At 49.4% G+C, this 22929-nt stretch overlaps 1 protein-coding gene across 3 annotated transcripts in view; it reads left to right on the forward strand.

Moving 5' to 3' along the window:
• Nucleotides 1–5304: 5304 nt before the first annotated feature.
• BCAR1 (BCAR1 scaffold protein, Cas family member) overlaps nt 5305–22929 on the forward strand; it is a 38066-nt gene continuing 20441 nt past the window's right edge. Inside the window, exon 1 of one of the 3 annotated variants that reach the window (XM_053399254.1) lies at nt 5305–5475. In XM_053399254.1, coding sequence (XP_053255229.1) covers nt 5464–5475 — 12 coding nt within the window. In that variant the 5' untranslated portion in view covers nt 5305–5463. Of the gene's footprint in view, nt 5476–6198; nt 6449–22929 lie in introns of those variants that run through there. The other 2 variants (XM_053399255.1, XM_053399253.1) reach the window with 2 other exon arrangements.

The raw sequence follows: 22929 nt of genomic DNA on the forward strand, positions 1-22929 counted from the left end.
GTGGGTGTCTGCAACTCCAACTCCCATCACCACAAGCCAGGAGTTGTAGTTCAAAACATCTGGAAGGCACCAGGTTGACAAAGGCTGCACCAAATGCATCTGAGCTGTGAATGTGCTGCCTTTGGAAGTGTTTAAACTTCTCAACTTGTAAATAAATCCAGTTCCTAATAAGCACCGCCCCTGAAGCTTCTGACTGCTCAGGGAAGTGGGGATTGCACATGGAAACACACAAGCCTGCCCCCCCCCATGCTAATTTCCTCTGTGTTGAAACTCAGCATACGCTAGCCAAGTTCTTGAACCAGCTTTCCTTAACCTGTTGCCCCCAGAGATCTTGGACCTGCCTTACCCAGCAGGACCCGTGGACAGGGATGAAGGATGCTGAACGTTCCACATTCTGGGACTGACAAAAGAAAAACCTGTCCCATGTCTCTCTTCCAAGTGGTGGGATCCTGAAAGAACTTCTCTTGCAGATCTTTGACAGTTGAAGAATTTACAGCAGGGGTTTGAAAAGCTATTCCAGCCCTGCGGTCACATTCCCATCAGGGCAACCTTCTGTGGGCCACATATCGGCTGGCTAGGGTAGGTGGGATATTGGGAGGCCAACAGGTTGGGAAATGCTGGTTTGTGCACAGTACATGCAGAATGCGTACATGTCTTGCAACATCATCACCCATTCCACATAAGCTGGCAATGTGTACACAACCTAAGTCTCTGGGGAACTAGGCAAACAGCCAACTAGATGAATGCCAACGAGGCCAGCAGCCTTCTCCATGTAGGGGACCCTCCTAATGTTTTGGAGTACAAATCCCAGCAGCCCCAGTGCTGGCTGAGGCTGATGGGAATTGTAGTCCAAAGAACATGGAGGGCACCCCACATGGAGAAGCCTGCTGCAGAGAGACTGTTTAGCCTCCAGAGGAAGCCTTTCCTCTCAAGGAGGTAAGAAATGTCACACCAGGGTGGCAGGGACCAGCCTCAGTGGCGAGACTATGTGGCTGACTCTGCGCAGGAGTCTTTTGCCGAGGGAGAAAACAATACAGGGTTTGTTGGGGCCTGGGGCGCTGCTGGAATTTTCTTGCTCCTCCCTCACAAGGATGGGGCTCAGGAAACTGTGCAGGCCTGTGTGTGCCATTGGGTTCCACTGAAGAGGCATTGTGCTCTCTGGAGAGGCGACGAGGGGGCAACACTTTAGAGGGACTGAGAGACTTTGCTGACAGTTAATGTGGCAACAGCAGACAAGCTACAGTAGATCAAAGCGGGGTGAGGCAAGAGCAGGACTCCCGGAAGAAGAGCTGGCACAGGTGGCAGGAGCCTGGTCCCTTCCCTGTTTGCTCTCCACACCTGCTTCAGCCTCACCTGGGAAAAGTGCTGCAGCTGATTCAAATATATACTCCATCCCAAATCAAGGGCAGACACAGCTGTAATGTTTTAAATGTGATGACAGCACAAAAAGCGCCATCGTAGCCCTAAACGCAAACATATATTTTAAAAAAATTCTGGAGAAAGCTGCAGAACATGCCTTGACAATTTACATTATTTTCTGAGCAGGACTGGTCCTGTGTTTCCAGCTTGCAAGAGGAAATTCAGCTGAAGCCTATTGGCTAGTACCTGTGCTATCATGAACACCCTCTCCCCTTGAAGGCTGGAACAGTTCTGCAACAATCTTTAAGCGCTCATTGGTTTAAAAAAAGGCAAGGGATGAATGTATGCTCATCTAAGCCAGAGGTTGGGAACCTCAGGCTCGGGTCCAAATGTAGGCCTCCAGACCAAGCTGGCTGTCCAGGCCATATGCCTAACTGGCCTTGTTTCATATCCTCCCTGAGTGTTTCTGCCTGGCTGGGATATGGCCTTGAACTCTGATTGTGCCTCCTACTTGTCTGGCCGGAGGATGTATGTGTGTGTAGAAATTATCCCGATGTACAAAGGTGAAACTCACATACATTGCTCTGGCCCCGCCTCCCACTGGCATGTGGCCCCCAGAACACTGCCCAGAAAGGATTGCGGCCCTTGGGCTTAAAAGGCTTCGTCACCAGCCCTGCTCTAAGACCTATGTTGTAGCCATTTTGAAATGTATTTGAAGCAAGATGGACAGCCTGTCTGAAACACAAAAAGGAGGGAGATTCAGCTTTGTAGGGAAAAGGGCAAGACTTCCTGGTGAAAAACCCATTGCAGCTACTGTTATGAATATGACATTTGTCTTCCCTCTGATTGCAAGTGGATCCAGTCTCACTGTTGGGGAGGAGAAGCTATCATGGTTTGTTAGTTGATTTGTTGTGGTGACCATGAATGTGATGCAGTTGTGGCTGAGCACCTGCTGGTTCAAGCCAGGGTTCGTCCTTTCTCTAGATGTTCACAGAATCATAAAACTGTAGAGCTGGGGTGGGGGAACCTCAGGTCCTTGGGGCCAAATGTGTCCCTCTAAATCTCTCCATCTGGCCCTCAGGAGTCTCCCCATGTCATATCCCGCCCCAGCCATGCCCATTCTTCCCAGGACCATGCCATTTACCAATCCTACTTTGCATCTTTCTTGAGTGTTTTTGCCTCTCTTGAATTCTGATCATGCCTTATGCTTGCCTGGAGGACTAAGAATAGATAGAAACTAGTCTACCGTACAAAGGTAGAATTTGCATTAATTGCTCCACCTAGTTTTGCATTTAGCTCCACCTACCACTGGCATGTGCTCCCCCCCCAAGGCTTCCCAGAATGCAATGCAGCCCTTGGGTTGAAAAAGGGCTCCCTGCATCTGGTGCAGAATGCAATGTCAACAGAAATTGTGATGAACAGTCAGCAGACCTTGATGTAAGGGGCATGAGAGGAGCTCACAGAGGCTATTTAAGTCTCATGTGCGCAAACAACCTGCTCTGTGTGCCATTATCAGTTGTGCAGAAGTCAAGAATGTCCTGCCCTTCCTGAGTGGAGGCAGATATGCCCACGTTTTCTAGGCATCTGGGTTTCCGATACAAGGAAATGGCCGTGGCAGAACTGGGAGGACCTTTTGAGGTGCAGATGATAAAATGAGAGATGCTCACCCTGATGATGCTGGTACTGGAAAATGAAATCATGGAGCAAAATAAGCATAGGGACTTTTAAGAGGAAAGAAAAGAAAACCACCCTAACGGCGTTTCTACATGTGACATTAGGAGGGATTTCCCCCCCTCCCCATTTTCCAGGCCTGTAATTGCAATGCAAATCTTAGACTGGCTAAAATGTACAATCGAATTAGATGTGATACTCTTTCCACCTTTCTGTCCTGCATTGCCAGCATTCATGTCTGAACAAGTGTAAAAGATGCCCATGTCAGGGGATCAAATGCCGCTAAAGTCAAGAAGCTGAGGAGCTTTAAGCCAGGAGAGCTACTGGCCACACTGGCTGAGGCTGCTGTGAGTTGTAGTCCAAAATATCAGGTTGGGAAAAGCAGTTTTAGAGCTTTGGCCCATTATTGCTGGAAAAAACAATGCGTGGTATGAGAGGTGTTTGTGCCTGATGGGTTTTGGGCCGATTCCTCTTATGCACAACCTTCAACTACAGGTCCCAGAAGATGTTGGGAAGGGTCTCTAGGTGGGGTCCATAATCCTATATTAGGAACGGGGAACCTATGGCCTTTCAGATCTTGCTGGACTCCTATTCCTATCAGCACCAACCAACCTGGCCAATGGGCAGCGACGATGGGACCTGCAGGCCACAGAATCCCAATCCTGCTGCTAGAATGCACTGCGTCTGCCCAGTGACACTGTGTTAATACATATAATTGATAACACAGAGTACACATGCTTAAGACTACACCATTTCACAGAAATGGGGAAATGCAAGCTCAGTCACCAGATCATGTGTCAAACTACCAGGGCTGGAATCCTAATGGACATATTACCAGCTTAAAACACAGGAAGTGTCTCCCCAGCCCCAGCCCTCACTACACTTCACATCACATTTGCACCTCATGCAATTGGATGTCTTTCCAGGTCGCCCACTGTCTGTCTTCTGAGGGTGGGAGTTGAATTTTTTTAATGGTTTTGTTTTCAATGCTATTTTTAATACGGTTAACCATTTAATTGCATTTTAAACATGTTTATATTTTTTTAAGTGTGTATTTTTAGTTGTATTTGTTTTAATATATGTTGTGGGAGTCCTTGGGTCCTGCATTGGGAGAAAAGCAGGACATAAAATAAATGAAACTTATCATAAAACACAGTATTTCTCAAGAAACTACAGGACAGATGTGAGTTATGGATAATGTCACGAACCAGCAGCAGGAGTGAACTGGATGCAGAATAAGCAGGAGTTGTATACCCATGGATTTCATGGGCAATACCTGGAATTATTATTTTTTAAAAGTCATTTCTCATGTTATATGATTCAGTAATTATTATTTTTTACTGCCTAAAGGTGTTGTTGGCTAATTAATAGTAGAAGTGCCTTTGCCAGCCCCGTTCCCTCTGGTTGTTTTGGCCAGCGACCCCCATCACAGTGGTGTCTGGAGTTGATGGGAGCTGCAGTTCAAAACATCTGGAGAGCAACAGGTTGTCAAAAGCACAGCACATTTTAAGTGTCCCATAGTGCCTCACCTAATATGACATCACTAATCCTCACAACAACCCTGCTGGGTGGGCTATTAATATTATCTCTGTTCTGCATTTGGGAGGGCTGAGTTTGAGAGACTGTCAGTTTGTGTCTGAGGTGAGATTTGAACCAGGGACTTCCTACCTCACAATTCCTCCTTTTACCCGCTCTGCACGCAGCGCAGAGAAACAGGAATCGCTGCAAGGTTCCCGCCTGATTCCAGACGAAGGAGCCTAGAGCTCCGGGTCCCTCTGCGTATGCTCAGAGGCCCGCTCGTTCTTCCTTTCCCCACATCTGCCCCTCCTTCCTTCTTCGGGCCGAGCGCCGGCATTTGGCGAACCCCAAGCCCCGCTCCGGCCTCCAGCTGCTGGGCCTGCCCGACGAAGGCGGGCAGGGGCCAAATCTGGGCACGCAGCGCCTTTCCCTGGCGCGGCGGCGAGCTCAATGGAGCCGCTGTGCTCCCGGCGAGCGGCAGCGAGGGGAGGCGGCGGCGGCGGAGGCCCATCTGGCGTCAGACAATCCGCCTCTTTTTCTCCGCCCGCCGTCCCTGCGGACGGGGCCGCCGCCGCTGCCGCCGCCGCGCGTCCAGCCCCCTTTCGGTGCCAGGCGGAGGCAGCCTGGCCGTCCCGTTCCTGGCTCGGCAGCGCCGCCTCCTTTTCTCCCGGGCAACCAATGAAGGCGGCTTAGGGCGGCGGCAGGAACGGGAGGGGGGATCCGTCTTCCTCGCCCTCCCTCCTCCTTCCCAGGAGCTGGCTCTCTCGCTTCGCTGCTGCTCGCGCTCCGTCTCTGCTTAGCCGTCGGCCCGGCTGCGGGAGCGGGAAGCAGACGCCGCCAGTGCCGCAGCCAGCCAGCCGGCGGGATCATGCGTTAAGGCGCACGACCAGGGGGCACTGCGGCCGCGCCGGGAAGATGAACTACCTGGTAAGTGGGCGCCGTCGGGAGAGGCCGAGCGAGCCCTCAAGTCTGGCAGAGGGAGAGGAGAGACCCGGTGAGGGAACGAGGCTGGGCGGCAGAAGGGTGGGGGACCGACGGCTGACTTTCTCCGCCTGGGAGCAGGAGGCTGAGAGAGAGCCCCCTACTCGGAAAGCCACTTGGAGGCGAGTCTTGGCCGCGTCCGTGGTCGGCTGGGGGGGACGTGCTTCCGACTCGAGCGCCGGGCTTTCGGCTGGCCGGCCCCTGTGGGAAGCGAGGCTCGGCTTGCGGCGGCCCCGGGACGGACGTGCCTTCCCGCCGGGGCTGCAGCCGGGAGCGCCCTGACGTGGCCGCCGAGCCCCGGCGCAGAAGCGCCTCTCCAGGCAACAGGCGGAGCGGGAGGAGCAGGTGGGCGCGGGCTGCCCCCTTTCCCTTCCCGCTTTTGGGGAGGGGGCGAGAGAGAAAGAAAAGGCGGGAGTCCTGGGGGGGTGTCGATGCTGCCCAACCCCCATGTTAGGAACCCGACCGGACACGAGAGCGCACTTGGTTTCTCTCCCCCTGTTCGGGAAAACCAAAGCCTGTTCTTGCCCCCGCTCCCAAGGTCGGGGTCGGGATCAGGAAGGAAAGAGCAACATCTTTAGTATCCCCCCTCTTCTTCCCTGGGAAGTGAGGTGGGCGGGACGTTGCGGGGTCGTGGGCTCGGGGAGAGTAGCTTTCCCGAAGCCAGCCTCCCCCTGTCCGGTCCTTTCTGCCTTGGGCCTGCTGCGGCAGGTTTTCCGGTGGCCGGTGGGAACCGAGGATGACTTTGGACGAGGGTCTAGTTTGAGGCTAAAACTGAGCGCGGCTTCTCCCGGCTGAAGGGGACGCGCGACGAAGAGCTCTGTGGCACCCGAAAGGCTGAAAATATCCCAACCCCCAGCCTCTTCAGGGCTGCACCACGGACATGGCAAGGTTCCACTCTGCAGTGTATATTGACCCCCAGGTAATAACTATTCCCGGCGCCCCTTCATTTGCTTACCCCAAGTGTTCAATGAATGGAAGGTATCCACCCACTCCTGAGCACCCCAAGAGCGGCAGAGCGGTTCTAGAGCCAAGCCCCATGAAATTTGTGTTGTGGCAAATGCTGTTTAGGCCTGGCCTTGGGACAGGTAGGGTATTAGTGTAGGCTGGCACCCCCAAAATGTCCCTGAATCCTATTGGTCTGGATCCAAACCAGCACTTTGGGAATAGTGGATTATTATTATTATTATTTAAAGAGAGTTGCAGTGATAACTGAAAGTAAATCTTGCTAGTTTCAAGGTGAGAGTTGGATAAACTTACGAAGTGTGTGAAGCGTGTATTTGTGGACTCCCCTCCCCCAATGATTCTGCATGTTTCTGATATATATATAATCAATACATTGATAAGATGGTGTCCATCATTCCCCCTTCCCTTTTATCCTCACAACAACCCTGTGAGGTAGGTTAAGTTGAAAGATAGGGACTGCCCCAAGGTCAGATAATGAACCACATGGCAGTGTGAGGATTTGAACTGAGATCTTTACAGTCCTAGCTAAATACTCTTAAGCACTACACCATGCTGGCTCCTTTGTCTTTGGGCATTATGATTCCCCAACTCCCTGACCTATACATGTAGACATATCTGCCAATTGAGGGTAATGTTTCAGGCATCCAGTGAAAGAGACTATTGCCTGGGGAAGCCTTAATTATGCTGCAGTGCTAAACATGCTTACTAGGGAATAAGCCCCATTAAAACACATGTAGGATAGTACTGTTAGTCTTGAAAGTGTGCAATTGTGTGTGTGCTCTGAATTTTTGCTCTAATACTCAAATGTGGTGAACCCTCCTGGAATTTACCATAACAGGTCAGGTGGGGTGAAGTGACTCCTGAATAACATTTCCTGATGAGTGTTTTTTTGCTGTTGCTCAGAATCTGAGGTGTGTGTGTTCCCTCTTCTCCCTACTCACATTGGTCATTTGTGGCCTTCAGTTTTATTTTGCCATTCTCTGTAGAGCCTAGTTTGACTTGCTTTCTTGGCCCATCTCACTGTGCAGACACTTGCACTTGTTCTTTTGTTGGAATGCCAAGAGACTGCGGACTGGTGTAGGGTGAGAAGAGGGGATGGAGAGATGCCGGCTTCCCCTAGCCTGGTGCCTTCTAGATGTTTTGGACTACAACTCCCATCAGCCCCAGCATGGTCAGCCCCAGCATGGGATGATGGGAGTCCAGCAACCTCTGGAGGTCTACAGTTTGTCCACAGCCAGCCCCAATGGGAAAGATAGAAATGTGTGTAGAAACCTCCCACTGAACTAAATGAGATTTTGAAGTGCTTAAGTTCAGCTGCTTTGTTTATATGTTCTGACATCAGAGATGCTTGCAATGTTTTGTTCATGAATAAGAAGAGAGAAATCCTGTTCAAATGAGCCGTGATAATTGGCAATGCCAGGAAACAGCTCTGTTTTGACAGATTTCACTATAGCCAAATCCTGGCGCTGGTCTATGGTCGCTCGAATGCTACGGGGTGTAAAATTTCACAGTCCCTGATCTGTAGTAGGTTCACAGCCTGTATACTCTGGAGCAATCCCTACTGTGCTCATCCGGGTGTGCATTCTGGTACACATATGAAGCTTTCATTCTCCCTCTTCCTTGTTGGAGCTCCTGGTTATCTATATTTGGTGGGTGTCCAGACCTCCCGGCTGTTGTGCAAGATTTGCTGGAGGGGACAAATGCTGTGATTTGTGCATTTGAAAAGCTCTGTCTTATGAAGGCAGCCAGTTGGAGGTGGGAAGGGCTCCCCATGAGCCACGCATGTTTACATCTCTCTGCCTCTTGTGCCAGTTGTTGGTCCTGGCAAGGATTACACCCAAGGAGTCCCATGGCTGGCTATTTCATCTCCAGCTCTGGGAGCCGTTGATCCCGCAAAGTAATAGAAATGGAGTGTGACTTTGTTCCAGGCAGAGCCTGATGGAGCCAGACCATGGGAATGCTTGAGGCCTGGTTAGCTGGCAGAACAGAAGAAAGTTATGCCTGGTCAGAATGGAAACTTGGCGAGGCCTGAAATTAGGTGGTCAGCATGCAAGAGGAAGCACAACTGCTGAAAATGTGTGCCTGTGTTTGATGCCCTGTGGCCAAACCGTCCCTGAAATCATTTCTGTACTTTTCTGTGTGATTCAAAGCTTTGCTTGTTCTCTCTCTCTCTCATACACACACACACACACACACACACACACACACACACCAGCTGAAGGTGGATATATGAAATCCTCCTACCTGTTTGATTCTTGTCACTAACTGGGACTGGGACTAATGTGAGTTGTAGTCCAGAACATCTGGATGTCACCAATTTGGCAAAGGCTGCTGTATGAGCAGCAGGCTGTGGACTGTGAGCGCTGCCTCTGATGTCAGAGGCAGTGATGCTTCTGAATACCAGTTACTGGGAATCACAAGTGGGGAGAGCTCTGTGGCACTCAGCTCCTACTTGTGGGTTTCCCATTGGGGGCATCCAATTGGCCACTATGAGAACAGGATGATGGACCAAACAGGTCTTTGGCCTGATCCAGTAGCCAAGCTCTTCTTAGGTTGTCATGAAGACTGCCTTCTGGCTGCTTAGGGGTCCTTGTGAAATGAGTTTCAGGCATGCCAATAACTCCCTTTTTGTTACCTGGAAGGCCTAGGAGCGCTATGGTGGATACATCTTTCAGGTGCCATTCTATAATCCTGATTGTGGTTGCCAGTATTCTCTGCTGAGTGTCCCACCTGCCCTTCCCCATCTGTTGTGCTGACCCACAAGGCTAGGAGAGTCCTTTACACCCAGATACAGAGTCTGGGTCTTTGTTCCGTGTTTTCTGGCTTGGAAGTTGAATTCCTGAGTGGATGCCTGTGTCAAGAAAAGGCGGCTGGCCTTACCTTTGGTGAAGTGTAACCTGATGATGCCTGTGGGACAACTGTGTGTGAGAGAGAAAGATGGTGATTCTGGGGTGTCTCTGCAACTCCCCCCACATCTGTGTGTCAGTCTGAACAGCCACCTTAAAAGACTGCAGTGCCCTCCCACTTGGACTCCTTTGTAGTGACTGGAAGGGACCCTGAAATAATTTGTCATAGGGGGATTCCCCTGTCTTGTTGTCTCCTGACTTTTGCACCGTTTCCATCCTCCAGTCTGCATTATTCACAACCTTATCCTTGCCTACTAGGAGTGGAGGCAGTATAACTCTGAATATTGGTTGCTGGAGAGAGTGCTGCTGCTTTTGGGTCCTGCTTTTGGCTTTCCCATAATGGGCACCTGGTTGGCCACTGTGAGAACAGGATCCAGGGCTAGATGCACTTTGAGTCTGACCCAGCAGGCCTCTTCTCAACAGCCTTGGGAGGTAGGACACACTGTCGCTCCATTTTGTTACTTCAAAATGTTATTGCCTTGTCTAAAGGAGTCCCTCTGGCACTCCAAAGGCTTGGGCAGGATCGTCATCTTGAAGACAGGGTCCTTTAAGAGAGAGAAGGGGGGGCACTTCCTGCTGTCTAATGGATGTCATAAGGGCTACCTTGTTGGGATCACTCCAAGACCCGTCTAACCTAGCGTTCTTGTCTCTGAGGCCAGCCGGCTGGCCGCAGATGCCTCTGGAAAGTTCATGACCATCCCTTGCTGTTAAAAGCCCTAGCACATCTGATATTACAGTGGTACCTCGGGTTAAGAACTTAATTCGTTCTGGAGGTCCGTTCTTAACCTGACCCGTTCTTAACACTTTAGCTAATAGGGCCTCCCGCTGCCACCGTGCCACTGGTGCACGATTTCTGTTCTCATCCTGAAGCAAAGTTCTTAACCCGAGGTACTATGTTTGGGTTAGTAGAGTCTGTAACCTGAAGTGTCTGTAACCCGAGGTACCACTGTACGTGTTTGTTTGGTTGGGTAGGTCACTGCTTGGGATTGGGGGGTGATGAAGCTGAGATTTGGGCTCCAAACTTCAGCAACACTTCAGTGGCTTGAGGCTCCATGTAAATGGGGAGTTGCCTGTACTTGATAGAAGGTGCTCCTGTGCAGGAGTAAAGAGCGTTTCCCTTGCTACAGAATCCTTGTGCTGGGAGGGGTTTGGGCTGTGGGGGCTTTCACGTCTGGAGGACCACATGTTTGCAGACTCCATGGAATTAAGTACAGAGGAGGAGCCTGGCCAGCTGTGTGTATGTGTGTGCGTCCATCTCCCCGCCCCCCACAGCCATCCTTATGGACTCCTTTGCCATTGGCTCTTCTGTCTCCCCTCCCCTCTCCTGGCACCAGCAGGCTGTGCTGGGTGAGTAATTGACTGGGCAGAGCCTGCCTTCTGGCAGCTGAACTCTCTCTGTGTGTGGCAGCTGCTGAACCCTGAGTTAATGATTCACCAACAAGTTGGAGGCAGTAACTCCACTGACCAGGCTGGTGGGGGGGGGTGGCTTGGCTTGGGAGGTGCCCTCTACCTTTCTGCAAGCACCAGGGTCGAAGAGGGATCCGTGTGAGGAAGCACCTGTCTGGCATGGGCCAAATGTTGCCCTGTGTGCAGAGAGAACTTGCTGGTTCTCTTTCCCACCTCTGCTAGAGTGTAATTTCTAAAGAGAAAAAGTAGGGCTTGAAATATCTGCATCCTCTAAAACCCCAAGGTGGTTGTCACCAATGGAAGCGAAAGCTCAGAAAAAGCTCAATATGGAGGCCAAATGGCCGAAATATTGGGAAATTTTGGAACAAGAAGGAGACAGACTGAAATTGCAGAGTTTTGAGAAACTAAAAAACAAAGTGCAAGACTGGCTTCATTATTATCAGATAATGGAGGCTTACAATTTGGATAAGAAAGTTGGCTTCCAGGTGGAAAAATCTAAATTGGAAACAGAACTGTTAGAACCCAAAACTAAGATTTTGTCAAAAATGTATAAATTGCTGTTGAAATGGAACACTCAGGATGAGACGGTCAAATCTGCTATGATCAAATGGGCACAAGATGTTGGACATAACATTATGTTTGCTGACTGGGAACAGTTGTGGACCACAGGTATGAGATTTACGGCATGTAATGCCTTAAGAGAAAATATTATGAAAATGATATACAGGTGGTACATGACCCCAGTCAAGCTTGCAAAAATTTATCATTTGCCCGATAATAAATGTTGGAAATGCAAAGAAAATGAAGGTACATTCTTTCACCTTTGGTGGACGTGCCCTAAGATTAAGGCTTTCTGGGAAATGATCTATAATGAATTGAAAAAGGTATTTAAATATACCTTCTTGAAGAAACCAGAGGCCTTTCTCTTGGGCATGGTCGGCCAGTTGGTGTCAAAAAAGGATAGAACTTTTTTCATGTATGCTACAACAGCAGCAAGAATACTTATTGCAAAGTATTGGAAGACGCAAGATTTACCCACTCTGGAAGAATGGCAGATGAAGTTGATTGACTGTATGAGATTGGCAGAAATGACTGGCAGAATCCGTGACCAGGGAGAAGAGTCGGCGGAAGAAGATTGGAAGAAATTCAAGGACTATTTACAGAAATATTGTAAAATTAATGAATGTTGAATGATGTCGGATAGAAATTAAGGGGTTTTTTAGCTGTAATGCTTTGAGATAAGGATTTGCTGAACAAATAATTTGAATTGGATTACAAGAAGGGGAGGTATGAGGAGGTCAGGGAAATATGTCATTGAAAAATAAGTATTGTGAACTTTATGTGCTTTTAAACTTTTTTGCTTTTTTCTTTTTGATTGTATAAAAATTGAAAACTTTAATAAATATCTTTTTTTAAAAAAAAGAAATATCTGCATCCTCTTAACCAGTGACAAATCCCACATCCTAAACAAGGAGGTGTGGGATTGCTGGCTGCAGTCAGTGGTGAAGAATGGGCGTGCACTCTGCACATGCCCTAGGGTACACTTGTTTATTGCTGTTTTGCATGCTAGGCAATGAAAACAAGCCCAGTGGGCTGCTTGGGAGGCTTTCTCCCCCCCCCTGCACTGGGGGATGGGTGGGGGCTAGATTTGCACCCTTTTCTCTCTCAAAGGAGACTTTCTGCATCTGGCAAACATTTTTGGGGGGAGGGGAGTTGCACAGGTTCAGAGACCTGCCTAACTAGCTTGACTGGCAGTGGCTTTGGGACAAAATAAAAATGGGTGCACGCTAGTCTTCCACAGCCTGACACCCTCTGGATATTTTGGAATACAAATCCGATTAGGCTGTGCTTACTGGAGCTGATGGGAGTTGTAGTCTGAAGTATCCAGAGGACACCAGGTTGAAGATGGCCGAGGGCAACAGTGCCTCTCTCCAAACATTTTGAACCCCATTAGTAAGAACGCCTCCAACCAGTGATGTGGCATGGAAAATTTCCCAATGCTTTTATCTTTTATAATTTTCCATTGGCAAATACAGTATTAGGCCAGCTTGGCTGTTTTAAAGTTTTCAGCTTTGTTCAGCTAAATACAAGTAAGATAAACCTGGCAAATTAAACCAATCCCTTTGACATTGGAAAAGTATCTAATGCAAATAGAACATTTTCTGCTTAAAGTTAGCCTGACTTGCAAAGGAACATTTCCCAATTCCAAATTTTCTGGAAAGCCCACCTCACTCCAACCCCCAGTGGCTTTTTCCTTCTACTGTCTGCAGATGCAAGATGCTTATGATGCAAGGACCCTAAAGGAGCCTGTTTTGGGCCAAGTGGTGGCCACTTTTGCTGCTTGAGTTGTTGTGGTTTTGCTGCTTGAGTTGTTGTGGGGCTCTCTGAAGGGGTGCGCTGGGATTGGGAATCCCCGCTTTTGCAAAGGAGGGTGCTGTGCAGAAGATTCACGGAAGCATCAAGAGGTTGTGGGCATAACTCCTCCAAATTCCTGCCTCCCCACATTTTTCTGGCCCTTAATATGGATTTTTATCAGGTCCTCTCCTTTTCGGAATATCCCTGGGATAAGAAAATCCAGACTGAGGTAGAGGGAAGACAGCGATTTGAAGGAGAACAGTCATATGGATGATGGAGAATTTCTGGAGCTCGCTGTCCGCTTGGAACAACAATATGGGTGAACCCACAAAATTGCAGGGGTCAGACCAGATGACCCTTTGGTGCCCTTCTAACTCTACCGTTTATGATTCTGTCATTTTTGAGCATTCAGGGCTGCAAATTTCACTGGAGTCCTCTTGCTCCTTCTGTCTCCCTGCCCCACTTCCCCAAAATGCTTTGCTCTTCTGCCCGTTGATTGTATAAATGCTAAGTCAGGGAAGGTGTGAAGCAATGGCAGAATTGGGGCAGGGGAGGGGAGTTGACGGAGGGAGGAGGCAGTGCCTGAGGCTCACCAGGGACTGATGTCTGCGGCTGGTGCCTGCAGTTTTCATGACTACGGGCACAAAACACACAAGAAAAGTCTGTGTCAGTCTCCCAAGCAAGTCTTGACAGGAATAGAGCAGCAGCAGCAGCAGGCGCTGGTTATAGATGGCGGTCATGTGCAGTGCAGGGCTGACTTGACCCCCATGCAAAGTACTACACGCAGCAAGTGCCCTTGACCAAACTGGCAGGCTCTTCTCTGTGGTCTTATTAGCCGGCATTGCATGGAGTCCTGGCAATTGCAGGCCAAGCTGGTAGCGTGCTGAGCCCTTGCTTGGAACAGACATAATTTCAGCGTGCAGTTCCTGCGGGCGCCTCGTCAAGGAGGGAGACCCATGCAGTGTTGCAGAACACCCTGGGCAGAATGTGTTCAGGCTGTGCGCCACTGAGCACAGTTGGAAGACCACATCCTGGCATTCTCTGTGACCTCTTGGTGAATCACGGAGTGTAGGACTCTCAAAGTCACAGACACCTAGTGAAGCTGAATGTTGGGAGATTCAGGACAGATAAAAGGAAGCACTTCTTATTGCAGCACCCATTAAACTATGGAACTCGCTGCTGCAGGAGGCGGTGGTGGCTACTCACCTGGATGGCTTTAAAAGAGGATAAGACAAATTCATGGAGGAGAAGGCTATCAATTGCTACTAGCAACGTTGGCTATGCTTTGCCTCCACAGCTGGAGACCACAATGCCAGTTGCTGGAAACCCCAGGATGGGAGAGGGCTCTTGTGATCAGGTCCTGCTTGTTGGTTCCCCACTAAGGCATCTGGTTGGCTACTGTGAGGACCTGATGCTGGCCTAGATGGGCCACTGGCCTGATCCAGAAGGCTGTCTTCGTGTTCATCTCTCTGGTTGCGTAGGGCAGGTGAAATGTTATGGTTCATTGCTGCCAAATGTTTCCTTGGGGATGCTGTGAGAGTGGCCTGCCACCATCAGAGAGAGGAGCTGTTTGGGTCTGGCAAGCAGAATGGACCCAGCTGACTCCCACCCGCTTCCCTCTGGGGATCTGCTGCCCTCCCTTCCCCAAGCAGGAGCAGAATGAGTGCAGGCATGCCGCCCGGTGCAGTATTGCTAGCCTCCAGCTACAGGCTGGGCCTCAGGAATGGCTTACACAGCATGGCAGTCGTGTTTGGACAGGGTGTTGGGAAGTGAGCGGAGGAGGTTTTGATCAGCTGCCTTCCCAGCAGCTTTCCCATCACAGCGTCAGGCTCAGAATGGCCTTTGGAGCAAACGGTCACTTCTGGAATCGGGGCATGGCGGCCTCTCAAGGGTCTGCAGCCTTCAAGCAAGCTTCATACGTGTGGGAAGGGATGTGTGTTCGTGTGTTTGCTGTGTAAAAGGAGAGCAAGAGGGCGACCACAAGAGCCACAGTATATTTTTGTGCAGCCACCATGTTTGCTGCTGCAGCACTAATGTTGCAGTGGTTACTCCTGTCCGAAGCATCAGGGACCCTCTAGATGCTCTGGGCTCAAGTTTTTATCAGTCCTGGCCAGCACAGCCTCTACAGCACGTGCCTCATTCTTTGTTGAGGGATCCTCCTCTGTCCATTGTTCCTTATGTAGAGTGTAAAGTGGTTCTGAGCAGGTCTCTATCTCTACCCCTCTGTCAATTCAATCCTGTCAAAGTCCTTTCCAATTGCTATTCTTGCACTGCTCCTTTCCACAAGCCTTTCACTCCTCTGTGTCACCAGTCTGTTTCCAGGCTTAATCCAAGGTGCTGGTTTTATACATTCAAAGCTGTAAGCCCTCTGAGTCTAAAAGCAGCCGCCGGTGGCCCTCCAGATGTTGCTTGGACTCTCAACTTCCATCAGCCCCAGGGATGATGGGAGTTTTGCATCAGCAACATCTGGAGGGCTCCAGATTTGCCTCCTTGATAGGAACCTGCCCGGTCTCTACGATCTGCTTCTAAGGCCCTTCTCTGGACCCCATCCCCACCTCATTGGCTGAATAGTTGGTAGGTGCAAAAGACAGGGCCTTTGGGTGGTGGCACCTGGAACTTGGAAAAACAAGGCCAGGCTGTTTCTGTTGCTTTAGATGCTTTCAGTGAAGTTGTTTTTTACTGCTCTTTTGCTGTATATTTATTTATTTATTCTGCTTTTTAAAAACCTGCCTTGATTTACCTTTCTTTGCAGTAGAAAATTGGAGTGTAAATAGCAATGGACTTCTAAGCTTCTGGTCCTTAGTGTTCTTAAAGCTCTCGGTTCCTGTACTTCTGAGTGTATGTCTTGCTGCACATCGTCATCTAGTTCATATGATGCTGACATTAAAGCCTTAACACGGCTGCTTTCTGTGTGCATGAGGCATTGTCTTGCAAGCATGGCACGTACTTGAGCCATGGATTCTGTCCCGGCGTGCGAAGACTGCTGGTGTCAAAACCGGTGACCCAGTTTAAACATGATGCCAGCCGAGAGTAACCCAGCACATATATATATATATAGTTTACACCCCCAACATTGCCTTCAAATAGGGCCTAGCCTGAGTAAAAAGCCATTTCCAAATCGTATGGGAGTGAGAAGTTAATTTCATTTTGCACTCTGGGTAGGAGCACTGCTTTTTGGCAATAGATTCAAGAAAGACGGCCGTCTTCATTTGATCCCACACAGCCCTCTCCTAGTTCTAGGTTGATATGAGAGGGAGGGGGGGATTCTTCTGAACATTCTTCTTGGTGGCATTGCCTGGTCCTGCAGCTACTGTAGGGCAGCCTTTGCAAACCTGGTGCCCTCCAGATGTTTTGGCACGCAGCTCCAGCCAGCTCCGGCTGGGCCCTTTGGGAGTTGTAGCACCAGCCTGATGGGAGTTGTAGTGCTGACCCAGCAGGAGCTGTGCTCCGAAGCACCTGGAGGGCATCAGATTGGTGAAGGCTGCACCAGACCCAGGTCCTCCTCCTTCCCACTCCCTCTGGGCTCCAGGTAGCTCTGTCTGATTTCTCTGGGAGGTGAGGGAATGCCCTGGTTTGCTGGCTCATTTTCTGGGTCACTGAGGCAAGTGGGGGCGAGGTCTCTGCTTCAGGCTGCTTCCTGACTTCATTGTCAAGCGCTTGCCAAAACAGTTCACACCAATTGTTGGGCTCATCACATGGGAGAGAAGAGGAAATGAGTGGTCTTTCCTAGTTTTGGAGAAGAAGCCAACTACCTTTGTGCAGCTGGCAATGCTGGACCTATAGATGCAGGGGAAGGAGGGGGCAGAGTACTGAGGTGGGAAAATGGGCTGGGCCACTTCAGATATCCTGAACAGAATGACAATTTTGAATGTTCTCCCATGCCTAAAAAATAAGAAGGAAAAAATGCCTTGCATAAACAGTATAGCATCAGTACTGCACCAAAGGGACGACAGAACCTTTCTCTGTGGCATGCTATCCCTCCCCCTTTTGCAGATTTTTTTTGTTCTTCCATGAGGAACATTTTTTTACCACCCCCTAACCTGTGTTTTTTGTCCCCTCAGCTTCTGCTATTTGCATAGAGACCAGAGCTTTTTGCTTCTCTGGAATAAAGGCAGCCTGGGCAGAGATTTACTGGGATTCATGAGGGTTGCCATAGAACTGGGTATGGGCAATCTGCCTTGGACACCTTGTGTGTTTTGGGGGGCAAACTGCTATCTCAAAAGCCTCATTCTGCTGTCAGTAAAAGAGAAACTTCCAGGGATGTTGTGGGCCGAGAACTCAATGGGCCATTGCAAAAAGCAGTGGGATCTCCAAAATGAAGGAAGCCAAGTGCATTCTGGGAGAATCTCTGGCCAGGACATGCTTCATTTTATCAGAAGGACTCACAAGAATGTCTTCTTCTCCACTGGATTTTAAACTTGGCCTTGAAATTCACAGTGGATTTTTTTTAAAAGGAATAATGTTGAGGATCTTGTTTTAATTAAAAGCAAAGCAAGAATAGCCCAGCAGTGCTGTAGGATTGGTGAGCCCTGGCACACACAAGCAGCTGACAGGCACACGACAACAGAGTTGCTATTGTCTGAGCGATGCCCTAATGATTTGTTGGTTTTCTTAAATGAGCATTTTGGAGAGCAGAATGCAAGCCGCAGCTCCAGGCCACAAGCTTGTCCGCAAAGCGAGTGCACCATCCTCCCCGAGGGAAGCATGGAAATCAGTTTAGACAATTAGCAGTGCTTTGGTGGCTAGTGGCCAATTTTCCACCACTCTAGAGCTGAGGATGGGGATGGATCTGTGTGCACGGGCAGAGTGGGGGAAGTGGCAATGTTTTATACAGGGGCTGTAGAGCTGGGGTCTCCAACATAACCTGCGGATGGGAGTCATGGTGCCCTCATAGACACACCCTGGTGCCTGCAAAGGTCCCCTACCTAAAACTGAAGAGAACTAAGACCCAGGGGCCAGATTCGGCCCGATCGCCTTCTAAATCTGGCCCGCAGACAGTCCAGGAATCAGCGTGTTTTTACATGAGTAGAATGTGTGTTTTTATTTAAAATGCATTTTGGGGTTATTTGTGAGCCATAGGAATTTGTTCATTTTTTTCCTTCAAACTATAGTCCGGCCCACCACAAGGTCTGAGGGACAGTGGACCAGCCCCCTGCTGAAAAAGTTTGCTGACCCCTGGGGGTTATTGTTTTCATTTGTTACTCTGTTATGTATATTTGTGTTTTTTTTTATATTGTAAACCACTATGTGATCCTTGGATGAAGGGTGGTATAGAAATATAATAATAATAATAATAATAATAATAATAATAATAATAATAGCCTGCTTTTTTTGTCTGTACTGTATTTTATTTGTATGCCTGCTCTTTTGGTGCGGGTGGGAAGATTCTGAGCATTGCCCATTTTTCTTTTGTGAAATGATTGTTTTCCATTTTTAATGGTGCCCATGGGTTTCTTTATTGCTCCAGATATGCCCCCAGGTCCAAAAAAGGTTGGGAATCCCTGGTTTTGTAGGGCATTCTGCTAATGACATAAACAACCCAGTTGCCCTTGCAGTGGAATGCAGGACTTTAAGGAGACTTCATTCACTCATTTTCCCTCCTAGATTCCTGTCTCCATCTTAGCCAAGGAATTAGCTAATGCACCATGGAGAGCCCTGGCTAACTGGATGGAGGTGTGTGTGTGTGTTAGAAACCCATGGACAATTGGGGTGTGTGTGCACAGATTTTGGCAAGAATGGGAGGGTGTCTTTGGCTAGACCCCAGATAAATTGTTCTGCAGTGTGCTGCTCTTCCACAACGGGGCTATTGATTAGGTTTGATATTAAATTTGTGTGTCTTCCGGGGGGTGGTGCTTATTGTGGCTTGTGTTGTGCTTGGCAGACTTCTGGGTTTGTGGAGAAGCCATAACAGGAGTGCCAGCAACATGAACTTTGGGACTGCTGGGAACAGGCTTTCATATTTGAGAGCTGGAGCCCTGCATCAGCTTTGTGTACATATGAAATTCTCTCAGTGAGTCAGAGCCATCTTATCAATGGCCCACCTGGCCTACTATGGCGGAGGGAACAGAAGTATCCAGGGACTTAGGCTGAGGTTCATCTCTCCCTGGAGATGCTTGGGGTTGTACCTGGGACCTTGGATGGGACACAGAGCTCATGGTCCACCACTGCACACACACCCCAGCATGAAACACTTGCGTGTGCCTTACCCAAAGCCTGGCTGTTGCTGCATTTCCGTGGCACCTTCCTAACAGTACACCAGAGGTAGTTTACAGCCCCAAACTTTACATCAAATTGGTGCCCTCCAAATGTTTTTGACTGCAACTCGCATCATTCCCAGCCAGCATGTCAGTCAGTTTTGAGGATTCTTGTGCAATATTCACGGGTATTTCGACATCTCCCTCCCTCCCTCTCCCTGCAGCACCTTGTCCCTTGTATGGCTGGCTTCCTGGGATGATCCCATTGCAGCGACGCATGCACAAAACCACTCATTGTTGCTCAGGTTCCCCTTGCAAGCTGGTGGGTGGATTGACTGCACCGCTGTCCGTGAGCAGGATTGGACTGGGGCTGAGTAACCACAGGTCTGTTCTGGCTTGCTGAGGAATGTGTGGTTGCGGGAGACAAAAGCAGCCTGTGGATCCTACAGGAGGGCTGTTTTGACTTGGCTGCTCTGCTCAGATTTTGCATGGTGTTCTTTAAACGTCTGAGTCACACCTTTTTTTGTTTTCTGCGACTGGAGGCGCACACCTCAGTCTCCCATGCCCAGCAAAGAGCTCCCCTGGGTGGTGCCTCCTCCCCACTTCTGTGTGAGTCAATCTTCTGGGTGTGTTACCTGATTGGAAGGTGCTCAAAAATGCCTCTGAGGCTGAGAGTGTTCTGCTGGGTGCCTGCGTCCAATCCCAGAGGATGCAAATGCACTGGGAAGTTACTTACCAGCAGTGACTCATCTGGAGGGATCCTTGGGGAAGGGCTCCAGCTCACTAGCAGCGGAGCACCTGCTGTGCACCCAGAAGGTTCCAGCTAGGAAGAGCAGCGTCTTGGCTTGGGATAGACCACTCTTTATGCCATTGCTCAACATCCTTTGAAGATGAGCACTCCGGGCAATTTGTGGTTCAAGATTGGCTTCTGAAGTTTTCAAGGCTAATAAGGAATTTGAATCTGGCCCTCCTGTTCTCAAGTCCACCCATTTCTATCTCCTGCCCCACATGGACTCCCATTCCAGAATCCTTGGGTTGCCTAGAAGCTGAGCTTGGTGAGCAGCTCTGTAAGAGTGCTATAGAAGTGCAGCACATAAATCAAGTGTGTCTAAAGTGGTGTCACAGGTGTGCATTTCACTGGGGGGAGTGCAGACTTCCTGCAGCCAGTTCAAGGCCCTGTAGATTCACCTATACCTACTGCCAGTGGTTCTCCAGGGTTTCAGAAAGAGTCTTTCTCATCTCTGCCTCTGAATTGAACCTGGGACCTTCTGTGCAAGGCAGATACTCTCCCAATGGACTAAGGCCGTCCACTGTAAATGGTTAAACAAATACCCATCTACTTGGCATCCTCCTGTGATCTGCCAGTAGAACCCAGACTGCTTTTGGCCCACTCCTTTGCTGGAATGCTTCCAAAATCTTCTGCAACTCCCAAGGGTGCTGTGGCAGACCATGGGTGTGTGGGTGTTCTTAACAGAGAGGTTGATTTAGAAAGAGTTCCCTGAAGCAGAAAAAAGTTTGCAAACCTTGCCTTTGCCATACCTTCCCTGCCTTTCCCCTCACTCTTGGTGCCCAGCTTGAAAAGGGTAAGATGTAGGTATGATCGTGGTGCAACTGTTGCCCGGTTGGCATCACAGGTCATGGCTTCAACCTGGTTGAGTTGCAAGCATCTCCTCCCAGGCAAACTGTGCTGCTCGTCATCATGGGCTGAGTTCCCCCAACTCCCTCCACACTCCTCGGGGGTTTATGAGGTCAAGGGATGGGAACTGGAGTGGGGCCAAGTGCAACAATGACTCCCTGAAGTGCTCGTATCAATATTTGCAGCTTTTATCTCTGATGTACCCGAGTGGGCGGATTCCACAGCTACACAGCGACTCAACAGTAGCCTTTGAATCACTGGTGCTAGAGTCAGTGAGCGGTTGTGGTTGGCACGCCTCTGAAATTCCCATTCTGTGCCAACAGGATTGGCTGTTTTCAAATAGCTGCCCTGAGGGTGGAACAGTGTCCTCTGCCTCTACTTGGGCATTGAAAAGACCCTGGGTCACCAGTGGGTAGCCTGGGAGCCACAGGTGGCCCTCTGATGTCTTCTCTGTGGCCTTCCCCAGGCCAGAATGAGAGAGAGAAGGAAGGAAGGAAGGAAGGAAGGAAGGAAGGAAGGAAGGAGAGAATGGGTAGTGTGTGTGTGTGTGTGTGTGTGTGTGTGTGTGTGTGTGTTTGCTGTGATCTGTGGGTCTGTGTCCCATAGGATTGTGTTCCCATCCCATAACTCTGAAAAAGCGACCCCCACCTGCTGCCCAAGTTTCTGCTTCTCCAGTGTAAAGTTTCGGGGTGGGGGGTTGACTTGCAGGGAGGAAATGGAAGCTTTAACCTTTCTGCTGCAAGCTGTCCCCTTTCTTTGCTAGGGCTCTTGCCTAGCTGCAAACGTGGGTCTGGATCACTATCTGAGAGATGAGTGGCTATAAAGGAGAGTTGCTGGGCAGGGAAGGAGTTAACCCACCCCATGACCTCTGCAAGTTTCACCCTGCTCTGGGTGCTGTTTGCACAGGAAAAGCAGTGCCTGATATTTCAAAACACAACAGTAGTGGCTAGGTATATGGTTGGGTTTCTTGCAAAATGCAATGCTCCCTAAGCAAGCTATGATATGCCTTCTTAGCTGAAGGACAATCTATCCTGGGACCTCAGATGAAAGGATTTAAAAATGAAATGGCCTAGAAGTTTTTCATAGAATTGTAGAACCTGCACCCCAAGGGTCATCTAGTCCAACCCCTGCTGTGTGGGAATCTCAGCTAAAATATCCACGATGGGTGCCCACCCAACCTCTGCTTAAAAACCTTCAGTGGAGGAGAGTCCACCACCTTCTGCTCCACTGTTGAACAGCTCTTACTGTCAGAAAGTTCTTCCTGATATTTAGTTAGAATCTCCTTTTTTGTAATTTGAATCTATTGGTGCAGGTTTTAGGGTCTTTTCAGAAAGGTGTTTGGCATTACTGACAAACATCTTCACGTAGGATATCAACACACACACACATTTGGGAACATCTGCCTCACTAATTGGTCCAGATATCAATGCCTCCTGGGGCCCGCCATATGCTTTGGTCTACAACTCCCATCAGTCATAGCCAGCATGGCCATATGGTGCTGGGGTGATGGAAGTGTGGCCACTGTGCTGATTGGGGCTGATGGGAATTGTAGTCCAAAGCATCTGGAGGGTCCCAGGTTAGAGAAGGCCACTCTAGGGAGTGGCACATGCCTTCCCACCTGCCCTTTCTGTTTGCCTGCTGGAACATCACTTTAAACTATAGAGACAGTGTGGTGTAGTGGTTACAGTGTTAGACCAGGATTTAAATCTCCACCTGGTCATGAAGCTCACCGAGTCACGTTAGACCAGTCACTGCCTTTCAGCCTAACCTGTCTCATGTGATTGTTGTGGGAGTAAATGAAGAGGCAGGGAACCATCCACCTAGAACTCATTGGAATAAAAGGTGGGATATAGATACTCGAATCTTGCTTGTGGGTTTCCCACAGGCATCTGGTTGGCCGCTGTAAGAACAGGATGCCAGACTATTGGCCTGATCCAGC

The sequence above is a fragment of the Podarcis raffonei genome, chromosome 8, assembly GCF_027172205.1.
Source record: "Podarcis raffonei isolate rPodRaf1 chromosome 8, rPodRaf1.pri, whole genome shotgun sequence".
NCBI lineage: Eukaryota > Metazoa > Chordata > Lepidosauria > Squamata > Lacertidae > Podarcis > Podarcis raffonei.